This window comes from Trachemys scripta, chromosome 18 (assembly GCF_013100865.1).
Source record: "Trachemys scripta elegans isolate TJP31775 chromosome 18, CAS_Tse_1.0, whole genome shotgun sequence".
Taxonomy (NCBI): Eukaryota; Metazoa; Chordata; order Testudines; family Emydidae; genus Trachemys; species Trachemys scripta.
The window spans coordinates 15,676,297-15,693,204 of record NC_048315.1 but is presented as its reverse complement, the minus strand read 5'-3'; the positions used below and the strand labels follow the sequence as shown (position 1 = coordinate 15,693,204).

Below are 16,908 nucleotides of genomic sequence, written 5' to 3'. Positions count from 1 at the left end.
TCAGTACTTAGAGAGAGATTTGTTCATGGCAGTCATCAAGCCATCAGAATATTATGACATCTGCATGTCAGTCAGATACAAAGTGAAAAGAAAAATATTTCCTACATCATACGAAAAGGTGTAAGTATAGATTCAACAAAACTCAACTATTCTTTGCGAATTACTAGGCCTCTCTGATACATCCTTTGTTGTGGGAATCATGCACTGGCTTTGCAGGTAGATGGTCATCAGGATTCTCATTGTTCTATCCCATTACTAACTACCATCTTCCTACACACAATGTAGTTCATCCCAGCTCCACACTGCACTGTAGAAATCCAGAAGAATGTGTTAGTTTTATTCACAGGGAAGCTTTTTCAGCCTCTGCTGATACTGCTAACTTTTGCCCCCAAATTTAGGCCCTCCTAAAAATACAAATACAAAATTTACTGATGTTTCAATGTATCTTTCTTTGGTCTATAGATAGCTAAATAAGTATTGTTAAAGGCCTTGCCTCTAACTCTCACCCACAGTATAACTGTGTGCAGCTTTAGGAGAGAACTAGCTAAGTGTGCACAACTTCACACTTTTCCTAGAGGAGTACACATGAGCGAGCCAGAAACGCTGTTTAAGACATGGTCTGGCTTGTGAACAAGACCAGGGGATAGGAGTTCCTCTCTACCTTAAATAGTCATATGGCCCCCTCCCCATAGAATCTAAGCACATCACAATCTTTAATGTATTCATCCTCACGTACCCCTGTGCTATCAGCCTCATTTTACAAATGGAGAACTAAGGCCCAGAGAGACTAAAGACCAGACTTCTAAAGGTATTTAGTTATCTGAAATTTCAGATAGCCACTTAGTGGGATTTTCCAAAGTGCCTCGGTGCTGAACTTCCATTGATTTCAATGAATTTTAGATGCCTAAGTACCTTGAAAAATCTGGCACTAGGTTAGTTGCCCAAGGTCACGCCGAAGTCTGTGGCGGAACAGAAAACTGAAGCTGGATTCTAAGTTGGTCACTGCCCCTGACCAATGGGCAGTCCTTCCTCCACCTACAACTGGGAGGAATATTCAGGTTTCTCTGTGACCAGTGTACAACATTGCTAAGATCCCTTGGCACATGCTGCTATTTTGAAAAACCCTGGGACAGAAAAGACAGTGACGTTGTCCCAGATACAGTTTTATAAAGCCTGTACATTCTTTACGACTTGTTACATTCGGAGAAAAGACAGCCACGCCTGAGTTTTAACTGGCTTACCCACCTCCCAACTTGTAAACATTCCTATTTTTAGTACCAATACCTGTGAATCCCCAGCCTGACAGAACCAGCAAGAAGCTCTAAGGTTCAAAAATTCCACTGGGAACAAGTAAATGAATTAAAAAAAAAAAAATCAACTCACCTATTTTAATACTTTATAAGGAAGACTTTAAAGCTACATTTTGTAACTTAGCTGGCACTGTTTTGGATACACAATTACAGTAAATTTCTAAGGCCTGGTCCACACTAACCCCCCAATTCGAACTAAGATATGCAACTTCAGCTACGTTATTCAAGTACCTTACTTCGAACTTACCGTGGGTCCAGACACAGCAGGCAGGCTCCCCCGTCGACTCCGCGTACTTCTCTCGCGGAGCAGGAGTACCGGCGTCGATGGCGAGCACTTCCGGGATCGATCCCAGAAGATCGATTGCTTACCGCTGGACCCGGAGGTAAGTATAGATGTACCCTAACAGAGGTGCCCAAACTTTCCAACAATGAGAAAAACACCCACAATGCATTTGGAATCACATTTATTAAAAAACAAATCTACACATATATAAGCAGCTTTTTCTTATCTTCCTTGACACCTCAGTACAGATTGATTGTGGCGTTCACTGACAATGACAGCCTGCAATTCCTCGGTCCCTCCCGACATCTCCCTGCAGTTATAGTATTTCATATTAGTCTGCATCTTAAATGGGGCTTTGCAGTCATGTTAAGCTTACTCAATTGGTCTATCATGATTGAAACCTGCCTGTCTTGATGGGCAGAAAGCCAGCGTGTCCTTAAAGATTTCTATAATACAGTAAGTGTAGTTCACCAAAGACAGCCCAAAAATGGTTGCAAATAGTTTGACTACCGTATGAATCTAGACTTCATCATTACTAGATTCTGCCAGCTTGAGCTAAACAGCACTTTTGACACCTCAACATTACCAGCACAAGCCTTCTAAGATGGACTGCTTCTAAACTGCAAGCTTTTAGTTACATAAGAACAGAACATAAGAACAGCCGTACTGGGTCAGACCAAAGGTCCATCTAGCCCAGTATCCTGTCTACCGACAGTGGCCAATGCCAGGTGCCCCAGAGGGAGTGAACCTAACAGGCAATGATCAAGTGATCTCTCTCCTGCCATCCATCTCCACTCTCTGACAGACAGAGGCTAGGGACACCATTCCTTATCCGTCCTGGCTAATAGCCATTAATGGACTTAACCACCATGAATTTATCCAGTTCTCTTTTAAACTCTGTTATAGTCCTAGCCTTCACAACCTCCTCAGGTAAGGAGTTCCACAAGTTGACTGTGCGCTGCGTGAACAAGAACTTCCTTTTATTTGTTTTAAACCTGCTGCCTATTAATTTCATTTGATGACCCCTAGTTCTTGTATTTAATCTTTAGTTACATATATTTAACAGATGAAAGTGAGGAAGTGAATTCCGGCCTGTAAGGCATTAATGGATTTGGATGGCAGAATAAATCTTTTTATCAAGTAGTACAAGATGTTTATTATACATCAAACCTCAAAAGTGAACTTAGATTCCAGTTGCCATGGCCAGTACAGTAAGTTTTGCATAGAAGATCTGGAACGAACCGGAAATTGGTTAGGTCTCTTTTGCAACCGAACAATCTTTAGTGCCTTCATGCTATAAGAAAACATGTTTGTTTGTTAATTGTTTTCTCTCTTAATAACGATATCTTCTAATTAGTTACACAAAAGTGAGTTGAGCTCTGGAAAAGAAAGATCTTTCTACTTAGAAATGACAACTGCTACTTATAAGCTTTGCTCTGTTGATTTTAAACTGAAATGAATAGAGTTATTTCCTCACTAACATTCTTGTTGTGTAATTCTTCCTTTACCAGCATTCAATTATCAGCAGATCAGAGCCGGAGTTTACTAATGTTGGCAATAAACAAAAGAACAAATCCGTGCTGTGTTTCCTCTGAAAAAAGAAACAGCAATGCTTGTCCAAAGGTATTAAAACAGTAACACTGAGGCATGCGAGATTAGTAGGAAATGAGGTATTAAATAAATGTATTAGTATGCCCAGCAGATAATTCCACTGTAAAAAAACAGAATGGTTTATATTTTTATAAAACAGAAATGGGGTATTGTCAAATAGGTCTAGGCCTTAAATACTGGACCTAATCTAAACTACAATACATTAAGGGACTATCCTATTGATTCTAAAAAACGTGTCAATAAACAACTTGACAACATTGTCACTAAGAAGTCGTCATAAAAACACAACAGTCACAGTTCATGTAAGACAGACAGAGTGGGTGAGGTAATATCTTTTATTGGACCAACTTCTGTTGGTGAGAGAGACATGCTTTTGAGCTTACACCCAGCTCTTCTTCCAGTCTGGGAAACTAAGGCCATGTCTACATTACTGCCTATGTGAGCAAAACGTATGTCATTCAAGGATGTGAATATTCCACCACCCCAGAGCGACATAAGTTACACTGACATAGGCAGTCATGTGTACAGTGCTATGTCAGCAGGAGAGCTTCTCCCGCAGACATAGCTTATGCTCGCTGGGGTGATTTTATTATGCTGACGAGAGAGCCATCTCCCATCCTTATAGAGTGTCTTCACCAGGTGCGTTGCAGTGGCGTAGCTGTATCAGCACAGCTGTGCCACTTCAGCACTGTACATGTAGACATGGCTTAACTCAGAACGTCACTGCTAAATACAAGGTGGAACAGATTGTTTAGCATAAGTAGTTAACATACATTTCAAGGGACAATTCAAGGTGAAGTGGCCTGTTAACATCCCTCCAGTCATAGGAAGGAAAGGAAAGGGGAAGGAGCGGCTGGAAGAAGGGGTTGTTAGTGGGTTACAGATTGTTGCAATAAGTCATAAATCCAGTATCTCTATTCAGTCCATGATAAGTTATACGATATTGTTGTTCTGTTGCTGAAGATTCAGACATCCAACCAGCAGAGGGAGCAGCTAGAAATCAGAAGAGAGCGTATTTTTCATTTACACACACACACACACACACACACACACACACACACACACCATTTTCCATCTGAACACTTCAAAGTGCTGAACAAACATTAAGTCTAAGAATATTTCAATGAGGTAGGTAGAGTTCACATATCACTGGGCATTTAACTTACCCTACTAATCTTGCACCGCACACACCAAGGAAATGCAGTGGGGCAAAACAGCAGCTGTGCCAATGCGAACAGTTTAGGATAGAAAGCGTAGAAGAATACCACATTCATTTGAAACTACAGCGGGAATTTAGATGCTCAGAATGTAATTGCCCAAATTCAAATCTAGAAAAGAACCCTGGGTTTAACTGCCCTAGTCAATGACAAAGACTCGTCAGAACCTCAGGTTTACTTGATGTCTGAAAGACAGCATCTCCCTCCAGCAACACAGTGCTTCATGGCACAAAGCTGGGGATTTGAATGTTTCAACTGAATTCCATGCAGATTCTAGCTACATGTTCCTCCCATCTTCTCAGGCCATGTCTACACTACCACTTACGTCGGCAAAACTTATGGCTTTCAGGGGTGTGAAATAACATCTCCCCCAAGCGACAAGTTTCACCAGCGTGTCACTGTTCACAGAGCTTCTCCTGCCGACAGAGCTACCACCACTCGGTGGTGGTGGATTAATTATGTTGACGGGAGAATTCTCTCCTGTCAGCACAGAGCGGCTACACGCAAGGTCTTACACCGTGCAGCTGCCGCAGTACAGATGCGCCGCTGTAAGTTCTCCAGTGTAGACATGACCTTACATGGCTCAACTTGCAAGGTCTGACAGGATTCACAGGTCAAGGCTTCAGACAATGGTAACAACAAACATTGACACACTGGCCATATGTCAGAAGAATAGAGGAAGGGAGGTGGATGAGAAACAATGTTTGCAGATAAACTATAAAAAAAAAAAAAAAGACCAGATCAGCAGGGAGGAAACCTGTTATTTCCAAGGTCCTAAGTATTATAAACACTGGATAATGTCCTCTAAGAGCCGTCGATGGAATTTACCCTTCATAAGCATAAATGGCTGCTCTTCCTAGTTACAGAGCCATGTTCTCAAGCTGGCAATGTGAAATTCAGTCTCTGTTCCTTCTGCTCACCCCTAACTTGCTTGCTGGATAGTGGGTGCTGGGTCTCTCTAGCGGAGTTCAGTGCTGTACACAGCCAGTGCTCTTGGCAGCAATCAGAGCATGCAGAGGCACATGGCAGAGTGCTTTGGGGAATCGCTGAGCTAGGGGGGACAGGGAGGAGAAAAGAAGCCATTTCTCCATGAGCCTTTAAGGCCTAACCTATCCACCACCCCCATGCCTCAACAATGCAATGTGTGGTCATAGTAGACAGTGCAGGAGATAGATTAGACTGCTAAGTCACAGTCCTTACGTTTCTGATGTCACACACAGGTCCTTGAAAAATCTCCTCCATACCACTATTCATGGGGGGGGGGGGGGGAGAGAGGAGAAAAGAACCCAAATAAGCCCAACCCCATCCCAATGTTTTGGGATTAAACGTACGCTCTTATCTGTAGAAGCCTTTTGTTGACCCCCTAGAACAGGGGTTCTCAAACTGGGGGTTGGGACCCCTCAGGGGGTCACGAGGTTATGACATGAGGGGGGGTCGCAAGCTGTCAGCTTCCACCACAAACCCCGCTTTTCCTCCAGCACTTATAATGGTGTTAAATATATTTAAAAAGTGTTTTTAATTTATGGGGGACGAGGGGGTCGCACTCAGAGGCTTGGTATGTGAAAGGTACAAAGTTTGAGAACACTGCCCTAGAACCTACAGAATTATGGAACTGGAAATAAGAGTCATTGAGTACCAGGAAGAACTTGCCTTTGGATAGAAGATCTAGCATTTGACAAAAGCTGGACGCTATCTCTGTCTTGCAACAGGGAATCAGACATAAGAGGGTGACTTGCCCAGCGTTACACAATGGCAGATTTGGAAATGGACCACAGATCTCTTGAATACCAGCTCCTAACATCTAGAACATGCTGTAATGTTCCCCCATAACTGGATACATTTTAAAATCTTCTTCACACTACCACATCACAAGGTCTGAAACTTAAGAGTGTTAAACCATCTTCCATTAAATTATCTCCAGCCCAGACATTTATGAGAAAACAAGTGATAGTGCAAAGAGAAGATATTTATACTCAAAGCACCAACAAATTGTTCATTTGCAGGCCTATTAAGATTGGTTCAAAGAATAAACTCACATAAAAAGTTCCCTCTATTTAGTTTTCCCCAATGAGAAACCAATTTAGACACAGATATGTAGTTTGTTGTACTTGTTTCCTTGTTACATTTTGAGTAGCCAAAGTTTAAAAACAAAACCCCAAAAATAAATAAATAAATCTTGTGGTTTGTAAATATACCCTCCACCCCAAGTCAATACCTTTCAACTTCACCCTGATTATAAAGTAATGTTATTCCAGCCCCAAATTGGACCCACAGACTGGTTTATTTCACTCTTTACTACTAAACCTTGGCAGCCGAAAATCAGGCAACCGATGGGTTTAGAAATCTTTACAGAGACTCAATAAATTAATCCCATCAATGTTACCTACCTCATCTCAAACTCATTTTTCTTCTGGTCTCTCTTGTTTTTGCATTTGGGAGCTGTCACATGGTCTTGCATGGCCAATGTCTCAGATGAGGGGTTTGGCAGGGTAAAAGATCATCTTATGCTTACTTCACCCCTCTTGAATTATCTTTTTAATTAGCTGTTTGACAACTCAGAAGGGATGGGGTACATGTTGACCTATTGACCCCAGAAAGGTGATAGTGTGAAGCACTGTTCAGAAGCCACAAATATCAATAGCAATAAAAGATATGTAGACACACATATGTACACTATACACACACACATATACATACATTTATATATAAACTCTCAAGACACTGTAAAATTGGATTGGATCATGAATGATAAGAAGGGAGGGACTTATCAACAGACTAATTATCATGATTCCAGGATGTATCTTTGCTCAAAAGGTTTGGGAGACACCCACCACCACGGCCCCCACCCCCAGATGTCTCACAGGACTCAAACTCAACTCTGTGACTGTATTTTTAAATTCATTCGAAAGACAAGATGCCTCTGCCTTCCTTTTCCCTGTTACCTTCCTTGCTAGTACTTAGAGTGTGTATTTAGATTCTAACTCCTGGACAGGAGAGGAGGATGTAACTAGAACATCTGAAGCAGGAGGTAAGCGAAGGTGACAAACGGGGCAACGTATCAACCAGTGAATAGGATTTATTAAACTGGAAGCCCTCCTATAGGTCACTCATGGTGCATCACCTCATTGTAAGGAGCAGTTTAATTTTTACCACCGCAGCAGGAATGGGATATGGAAGTGGGGGGTATTTGGTGCTGATGGAATAGAAGCTGCTCTTGATACAGCACCATACAGGTAAATGTGCATGGTGCTTTGCAGACATACAAGAAACCAGCTCCCCAAAGAGCTCGCATTTGAAAAAGACAACGTGCACAAAAAGAAAGAGAGGGAAAGGGTGCAATATTAAAACTAAGTGATTTAACAGTGGTGGAGGTGATTTTTGCAGCACCCAAAAGCATGCTGTGTGCTTTACAGAATACAGACAAGGTCCCTGCCACCGAGAAGTTTACAAGACAAATTTAGACATGCTTGGGCTTGGGAGAATTCAGGTTTTTTTGGTTTTATAATTTTGATGGATAATATTGATGTTTATTTTTAAGCTTTTTGTAAAAAAGATTTGTATCAATTGAAATTTTCCACAGTTGCACAAAATAATGGGTTTTAAACATTTTTTAATTTTTAGCAATTTACATTTTCAGAGTTGTGGAAAATTACAGGGGGAGGTCAGACAATAGGAAAGATCAGAAAATTATTTAATTACAGTAGACAGAGATTCAAACAGTTAAAGTTTTATAACCATTAACGCAGAAATTGTCAACATCACATATGAAAATATACAAAGTAAATACTCTGGAATCAAACTAAGAAATTCTCAAGCAGCATTTTTCTTACTTTACCTATCTGTAAATTCTGATAATCATTGATAGAAATATTTTTTCATTGGTTCGTGTGTGTACGGTGCAATTAATGTTTACCAACAAAAAAATCTAATTCTTCCAAGCCTAGACCTGATGCAAAAAAAGAGATCAGCAAACAATGGGGGAAACAACAAAGGTAACAGCAGGAAAATTGTGTTGATCTCAGTTTTGGTATGTGCAGATCTCAACCGTGCCATTAAAAATATATGATCCAGATCTTCAGCTGGTGTGAATCCCTGTAAGTCTACCAACTTCATTGCAGTGCACCGATTTACACCAATTATGAATCTGGCTCATATTTCAGTGTAGCTCCATTGAAGACAGTAGGCCTAAAGAGATTAATATCAGCTGAGGACCTGGCTCATAGATATATTGTCACACTGTATTTTATCTGAGAGCTTTGCTGTTATTTTCCCTTTGTCCATCTGCCATTTCAAAATTAACATTTGCTAATTTTAAAACACAACTTGTATTTTTTTTTTTTTTTTTTTTTTTTAAAAGGCCTGCCTCAGTTCATCCCATGTTTAGCCTGGGTCTCACCCTTTCCTTTCATTAACTGCCTTCTTACTGATAGCCATCAGATTACTTCCACGGTTACTTCGTTTTAAAAATAAATGCGTTTATTGTAATGCGAGCTCAAGTAAATGAATACTGAATGCGGGCATGAGAACTGGGGTGGGCTACAAGTGGGTCAGATGTATGCTTCAGAATTCATCACAGTTCACTCATCTTCCCCCAGAATGAGAATCTCACTGTGAGGGCGAGTCTGAAGAGCTCAAAACTACTGATCTCAGGATACTGATCATTTCACTACTAGGTCCCTGGCTCAAATCCATCCCAGACCAACGTGTACCAAAAGGCATCACCGCTTAACGGCAATATGGCAGCAAAGGTGAAGACTCACTCTGCGGTCTCACTGGACACATCACAGATAGCAAAGGCTACCACAGCAACTGGCACCTTTAATATCTCTGCACAAAGGCTTAATGGGTGCGGAGGTTCAATTCCCTACTCATCATTGGTCGCTTCAAAATGAGGTTCAGTAACACTAGTGGGAAGGAGTAGGAACTCTGTCCTGAGGGTAAGTAGAGAGCTTTGGGCTCATGATCATCAAACCACCATCATGTTCACTTTAAAGAAGATCCGAACGAGGGGAGGAAGTGTGTTGATAGATCAACCCAGTTATCTGCTCCCACTTTCATGCCTGATCCTTCATTGTGCGGGCTACCTCCATCAGAACAGAAGCTCCTTGGGGCAAGGATCTTGGTTTCCTAAGCACCTGTGAAGCACGGTAACACTATATACTGAAAACACTACTTAAGGAGTGAGTCACCAGAAGATTGACACTACACTGGCACCACCTTCTATCCCTAAATCCCTACCAACAGCAGCAATATATATATATATATATATATATATAAAAAAAAAAAAAAACACGAGGGAATGAATGAAATCTTTTAAAAAACAAAGCATAAAATCCTCTCCAAGCAGAGTTTTGACCCTGAAAAGGGACAAGTGCCAGAGACTCCATCAAGATTCTTAGGGACTTTGCTATTGCTTCTAATTATACATGGAAAGTGCTCCAATACGACAGTGATGAGCAACAGTATGAAACCTGGAGGTTGATAAAGTACAACCTAAAATGCAAGATACGGTACTGCACACAAACGCAAGAGATGTATATTGCAACCTTAAGTCTATTCATGGTTGCCAAATTTTGTGGACAAGAAATGTAACTTTAAGCTGGAAGAAAACTGGACAATCTTTGAACTTGAAAAACAATGTTTGTTAGGAGCCACCGATTTAAAGGTTCAAAATGTTGACTTTAACATAACATAAAAGATTAATAATAATATTAATACCTCACCCACCTTTTCTCCCTAATATCTGGGACTAACACTGCATACAACAATGGAAGACTGTAATGCTGACACGAAGCATCAGAAAACAGTGACTTGATTAGCAATTAAATGGAACAAAGGTTAGCAGTCACTTTTAATTAGTAATGAAACTGTACATTAAAAAAGACATTTAAGATTTAAGCCTTTAATACCCTGTTGAGTATTCAGAGGCAGCAGTAAACAAGGTGCTGATATACATTACACTGCAAACAATGCCAGTGTTGAGCCAACTGGGATGAGCCACAAATCAGAGTGAAATTTCAATGCAAGAAGTTTAACTGTAAGATATAAGGGACTGCAATCAAATTACACCACAAACAGGTCCATTCATCCGTAAGCATTATTGAACAGAGCAGATTGAATTACAGAATGGAATGAAACCATTTAGAAAAATAATGCTAACTTATTCTCTCTCCTCTTGCCTGCAAAAGTCCCCTGTCTTTAAACATAAATGCTATTTGGGATGATTCAGTGAAGAAAAGTGAAATACAAATTATCAGGCTCAGAAAACCGAAAAAGAGTTTGGGTTATTTACCTCCCACTCTATCCACGTAAACCAACAAATGTCAACAACCTGACTATATTTTTATATAGATATAGTATGCATTTGCAATTCAAATTGTTTTCCTCTGAGGCGCCTTGGCAGAATACATATATATTTTTATAGACTGGCCAAAATAATAAGAAAAAAATATTCTCATACTCTGCCTGCCACTGCATTTTTTCTTCTTCAGATACCTCTCACAAACCACAATGCTTAATAAATAAATAATAAAATACAGGACTGTAATATTGCAACAATGCATGCACTTCAATCCCTTCTTATTCCAGAGTACTCAGCATTTAAAAAGCACCCTTAAAAGAGCAAATCGTGTAAGGGGTGTTTGTTTTAAATAAGTGCTGGGGGGAAAAAAAAAAAAAAAAAAAAAACACAACCCACACCACTCCTCCTCCTGCTTCTGCTCTCGTCTTTGTTGTCCAGACCGATCGCCTTTTTATTTATTTACTTTTCTTTAAATTAAAAAACAAAACTTTCCATGGCTCACCCCCCTCTCCCCCCCGGCACATTCCTCACACCTGTTTTCATTCATCCATTCATTTACAAGAAGCAGCTCCCCGGCGACATATGCATGTTAAAAGAACAGAACAGCAAAACAAGGGGAGACAGACAAACTGAGGTTTTCTTAAAAATACATATTAAACAAAAAAGCAAAGAAAAAATAAAACAAATAGAACACCACCCCCCCCTTCCAACGTTTGGAGACAAGGAAGAAAAAAATGCAAAAGAACCAAGTTGTTTTCCCCCTCCCCCCTCTATCCTAGCTTCTGCAATGGAATTAGCCACGGGAATCGGATCTCACTGGCAGCCTCTTTTATCTTTCATTTTTGCTCCCCTTGTTTATTTCTCTGGCACTTACCTGGTCTTGGAGGAAAGGAAAGCAAGTTTGATTAATCCATAGGTAAACAACTGGACGCTCTCCTTGGCTATGCTGGCTACTTTGAGCCTGTGCTCTAGAATGTGCAGCTCCATCTTTTCCTTTTTCTCATTTGTAGTTCATCTAGGTTGGGGTTTAATTTTTTTATTAATCTATGTTTTTAAAAAAAGGGAAGGTTTTTTTTTTATTATTTTCTTCTTCTTCTCCCCCTTTAAGACTCCAGGAAAAGGGAGGGAGCAGGGGGGTGGGAGAAGCCGATGTGAAAGTTAGAGAGAGATTTAAAGCAAGAGAAGACGGGCAGAGGGGGAAGCTAAGCAAAGGACCAGAGGCAAAAGGAGTTAAGGGAGCTCAGAGGCAGCAAAAACTCCAGAGTGCAGAAAGCAGCTGGTGTTACAGTGTAACAAACAACTTGCCACTCAAACGGACCTCCACTGGGCATGCGCTCTCCGGTTGGTGCATGCTGGGAGTTGTAGTCCATTGGGGGAGGGACCCTGTAGCCTCGGGCTTCCATGGGTTTAATACAGACCGGGAGCAAAGAGGTCTCAGGGGTGTGTTCAGACCTCCCAACTGAGTTACTGCAGGAAGTGTGTGTGAGTTTTATTCTGTGGCAGTTTTGGAAGCATCTTCCCCTAGGTTTTGCTGTAGTTTTCAGCCGGCTGACAATGCATGTGCATATACACACACAGGCAACACTGCTTCTACGCTAATTGTCCCAATCCAACAACAACAACAAATACACAAGTGGTCCTACGGACGGCAATGGGGCAACTCCCTTATGTAAAGTTAAGCCTGTATGTAAAGCAGCGGTTCTCAACCTGCGGCCCAAACGGCGCACAGCTGCGGCCCACGTGATATCCTCAGGGACATACATACAGGTAGTATATATATTGTGTGGATGCAGCCCACGTAACTCTCAGAGAGCTGCATATGCGGCCCACAATGGTAAATAGGTTGAGAACCACTGATGTGAAGAAAGACAGGGCCTGAAAGACTGCTAGAAGATGCCACGGATCAGAAAAGCCAGAGGTGGGAAGAATTTGGAGGCTCTAAATAAGAAGTTATGATGCCATTTCAACCGTCATCAGCTTATTCTCACCATCATGTTTAATGTGTGTCACTTACCTGCTCCTACGTAGAGACAAAAATATGTGATACACGTACAAATACTGTGGATGCAGCAATTGTTTTACACACTGGATTTCAAACTATTTAATCAATCATATAAACCGTTGTGGAAGTGGCCCCTTTCATGCGTTACAGTCCATACACATGTAACATATAAAAAGCATGGCATTGTCCCCTCAGCCAGATCCTGCAGACTGTACAATTAAAATCAATGGGACTACTCAGGTAAGTCAGTCCTCAGCACAGGGGGGGAAAGAGTTGAAGGACTGGACCCTTGAAACAGACAGCGCCTTTCTATATGCACCACTTCACAAGCCATACTGCACTGAGGACGTTGTGATTGCATTTCAGTGCACTCACTGGACTTCCGTGGTACTCTAGGCAGGCACAGGAGTCTGCCAACACAGAGCCCACGGTGGGTCTGCCCTGCACTGTTCTCAGCACGGGATCTGGGCCTCAAAGACTGATCTGAAGCTCATTGAATGGAACGGCTCCTATTTACTTCCATGGGCTTTGGATCAGGCCCTGATCCTGCAACCACCACCACCACCACCACCTAGTTCTTATATAGTCCTTTTCAGCAGTAGATCACAAAGTACTTGAGAAAGGAGAGAAGAATCATTACCCCATTTTACAAATAGAAAAACTGAGGCATAGAGATGAAGCAACTTGCCCAAGGTTACCCAGCAGGCCCATAGCAATGGTAGCCAGCTCTCCTGAGTCCCAGTCTGGTGCTCTATTCACACATGGATACAGGAAGTCTGCCTTGTGCAGAAGTCGTAGGAAGACTGGAATGAATTAAGCATTAAAGGCCTGATTATGCTCCTGTGGCAAAACTCCTATTGAGATCAATTGTGTGGGATAAGGCTCTAAATCCCAGATCAATCAAATCAAGTCACCCTTTAGTTCTCCCTGGAGCAGACTTTCACTTCTTTCCACTGTGCAGCATGCTGTGTGTCATGGGACCACTGAACTCCACCCCAGAGTGGCAGCCATATTTCAGTGGGACTCTCTTTTAATTTTGTAACTCACAGAAAGGCTTAAGATGGGCTCTATAAAACATGAAAATAGATGAATGCCTATACATAGTTTTCAAAGCACTTTGAGGGCATTTGGAGTGAAAGGTGCTGACCAGCTATAAAGAAATTGTTTTAAAGCACTGTTCGAGCATTGCTTTTCTGTATTTTAAAACATTATCAAACTTCTGCAGTCATATTCCTTCTTTAATGCTAATATATTACTCAAAATTTTCCTTCTGGAAGCTGAGACAGGGTCTCAGAGAGAGTGTCCACTGCCAGTTTAAGGGCTTGGTCCTAATCCTCAAAGCCATTGATGGATCAGGTCCCAGCTACAAACAGCACTTCATAGATGGTCACTAAGATGCTTGAGCTGTTCTGGGACAATGCAGATCAAAGTTCAGAAGAAAGCAGTCAGATGCAAGGCATTCTCAGTCAAGGTTATCTGGTTGCAAATGAGCTTCCAGAGGAAATCAGACAAATGCAGAAACTCACCCATAGAAAATCCTGCAAAACCTTCCTCTTCAATAATGCTTTCCTACCATTATAAGAGCACCACTCATAACTTCAACCATTCACTTCCCCACTTAAAAAGACAAACCCGTCCTAAGCAGCACAGCTTCCTTTAATCCAAAAAAGGAGAAGAGCCAAAGACTCCATAAAATCCGCTAAAGATTTTGCTATCACCCATCTAATTAATATCGGAGGTGCTCAGATACTGCAGTGATGGGTGACAGTACAAACCCAAACGTAAGGCCAGAGAGTAGGGTGACCAGATGTCCCGATTTTATAGGGACAGTCCTGATTTTGGGGGGCTTTGTCTTATATAGGTGCCTATTGCCCTCCACCCCGCATCCCGATTTTTCACACTTCCTGACTGGTCACCTTCTGCAGCAGGTGAATCATCAAACACTTTCACACTGCCTATGGGAAAGGAGAAAAAGGACAGTGAGTTAAGTCACCTGGACTCATTAAACAAAAGGGTTTCTCAGTTGGAGAGTTCTACCTCTAGTATTCTCCAAAATTGTAACTGCCACCCTGGCTATGTTTCTCTGTTTGGTCTGATCAGCTGCCAAGATTTCCCAAGCCTTTAAGAGAATGCCTGAAGGTTTCTTTTCAGTTGGAGATGCTGGCCCGCATAGCTATGTGAACCTTCATATGGCTGACTGTAGAAGTCTCTCTTTGGGAGATATTTAAAGAAAAAGAGTGCCTAGCTCAGCAGGCAAACTGGCAATTAGCCACATCCCAAAAACTCTTCTGGGTCCTTCTTATTGTCATTAGCATCCAAATCCCAGTGTCTCCCATCTGACCAGATAGAAGGCTACATATAAATTAAGGCTTCCGCTGAGTTTTCATTCAGGGAGCAAAGTGGAATATATAAAATGATTTTAAAACAGTTTCAAATTGTATCCTTGTCCTTTTTTATCCGTATCACTATCATCTGTGGGCCTCAGCTAGAGACCAGCATCCCTTGGGCTAAGAGCCTACACTCCCTGTGTTGTTTTGATCTCACCAACAGAGTCTTGACCTCTAATCAGGAGGCTTATCAGCTTCTGAGATCTAAAATTAGTATCAACAATATGAATCTTAATATGGACAATGCAATGACAATTTTACTATCTTGGATTAATATGCTCAAAGCAGGTTTAATCAGGTTTTGTAAAGGGCTTTGAGATCTATGGACAAACATAGAAGTAGTATTATTATTTGTTCCTTTGTACTAGTGTGTACTTTTCCATGGTAAATGCATAGACTGTGCACTGGTACAGGAGATACACACTGCATATGAAGTATCAGGGGGTAGCCGTGTTAGTCTGTATCTACAAAAACAACAAGGAGTCTGGTGGCACCTTAAAGACTAACAGATTTATTTGGGCATAAGCTTTTGTGAGTAAAAACCTCACCCGAAGAAGTGAGGTTTTTACTCACGAAAGCTTATGCCCAAATAAATCTGTTAGTCTTTAAGGTGCCACCAGACTCCTTGTTGTTACTGCATATGAAGAAATACTTCACATTTCTATAGTGCTATTATAACCCCTGGGGCGGTGTATGTTTACGTGTCCCAATCTACAGGGAACGCAAGTGTATAACGGTCCCCTGGCTCTTTAGCTAGGCAATGGAGATGCATGCTCTAAGCTCAGGAAGTCTCCCCAGGTGACTCCCTGATGTTTGCCAAGATGGAAGCCATCAAGCTATTGTCGAAGTGGTTTAATAGCATTAACTAGTTTATTCTCAGATGAAAGGTACTTTCTCATTATGAAAGGAGTAGCCGTGTTAGTCTGGGATCTGTAAAAAGTGACAAAGAGTCCTGTGGCACCTTATAGACTAATAGAAGTATCGGAGCATAAGCTTTCGTGGGTGAATACCCACTTCGTCAGATGCATGTGGTGGAAATTTCCAGAGGCAGGTATAAATATGCAGGTATAAATATTTCTCATTATCATGGAACACTTTAAAAAAGTTAAACAAGCCCCTTAACACCCAAGTATGATCGTGCCTATTTTACAGATGGGTAAACTGAAGCTCTGAGTGGTAAATGCCACATCCAAAGTCACATAGTGAGTTGTTTCTCACTCTGGTAACAGATTTCATGGGCCACTGCCCTAACCACTAGGCCATAGGGCCTCGGTGAAGGTGTCTCTCAGGCAAATAAATTGGGGACAGTTTATGAGCTGCAATGTTGTACTACAATTACAATTAACCTCTTTAAATAAGTCAATCCTTTAAGAAAAACCTTCCATAAAAACTCAAAAATCTTCCCCAAATGATAGGTTCTGGGCTTCCTTGTGAAAAAAATAGCCATTTAATTGAAAAGAGCAGTTTATCAGGCTAATTTCCTTGTAGCAACAAGAGACCTTTCAAAACCGGATTGCTGCTAATATGCCAGTGTTTCAAAGTGTTTTATTCAACTATCCAATAAGATAATGAAGACCTTTAATTTACTGTTCAAGTACCAAATGGGTTGAATAGCTCAGGCATTTCTAGCCCACAGGGCAGCTGAGAGGAGAGCTGAACTTCTCTGATGCAACACCGCTTGAGAAACGCACAACTGTTCCCATGGAAGATTTAAGGAGGCAAAGCTGGCATGTGAATGGTACAGCATGTTCAGAGGCAGTTCACAACACTGGGTTAAGATCATGTTTTATCCAGGGC

The 16,908-nt window shown here is 41.4% G+C and overlaps 1 protein-coding gene across 1 annotated transcript in view; it reads right to left on the bottom strand.

The window, feature by feature from the left end:
- The window catches only part of CASTOR2 (cytosolic arginine sensor for mTORC1 subunit 2), a 178,131-nt gene extending 166,127 nt beyond the window's left edge, over positions 1-12,004 (bottom strand). The window contains exon 1 of the mRNA XM_034752414.1: positions 11,597-12,004. Coding sequence (XP_034608305.1) covers positions 11,597-11,709 — 113 coding nt within the window. The 5' untranslated portion in view covers positions 11,710-12,004. The remainder of the gene's footprint in view (positions 1-11,596) is intronic.
- Positions 12,005-16,908: the final 4,904 nt, after the last annotated feature.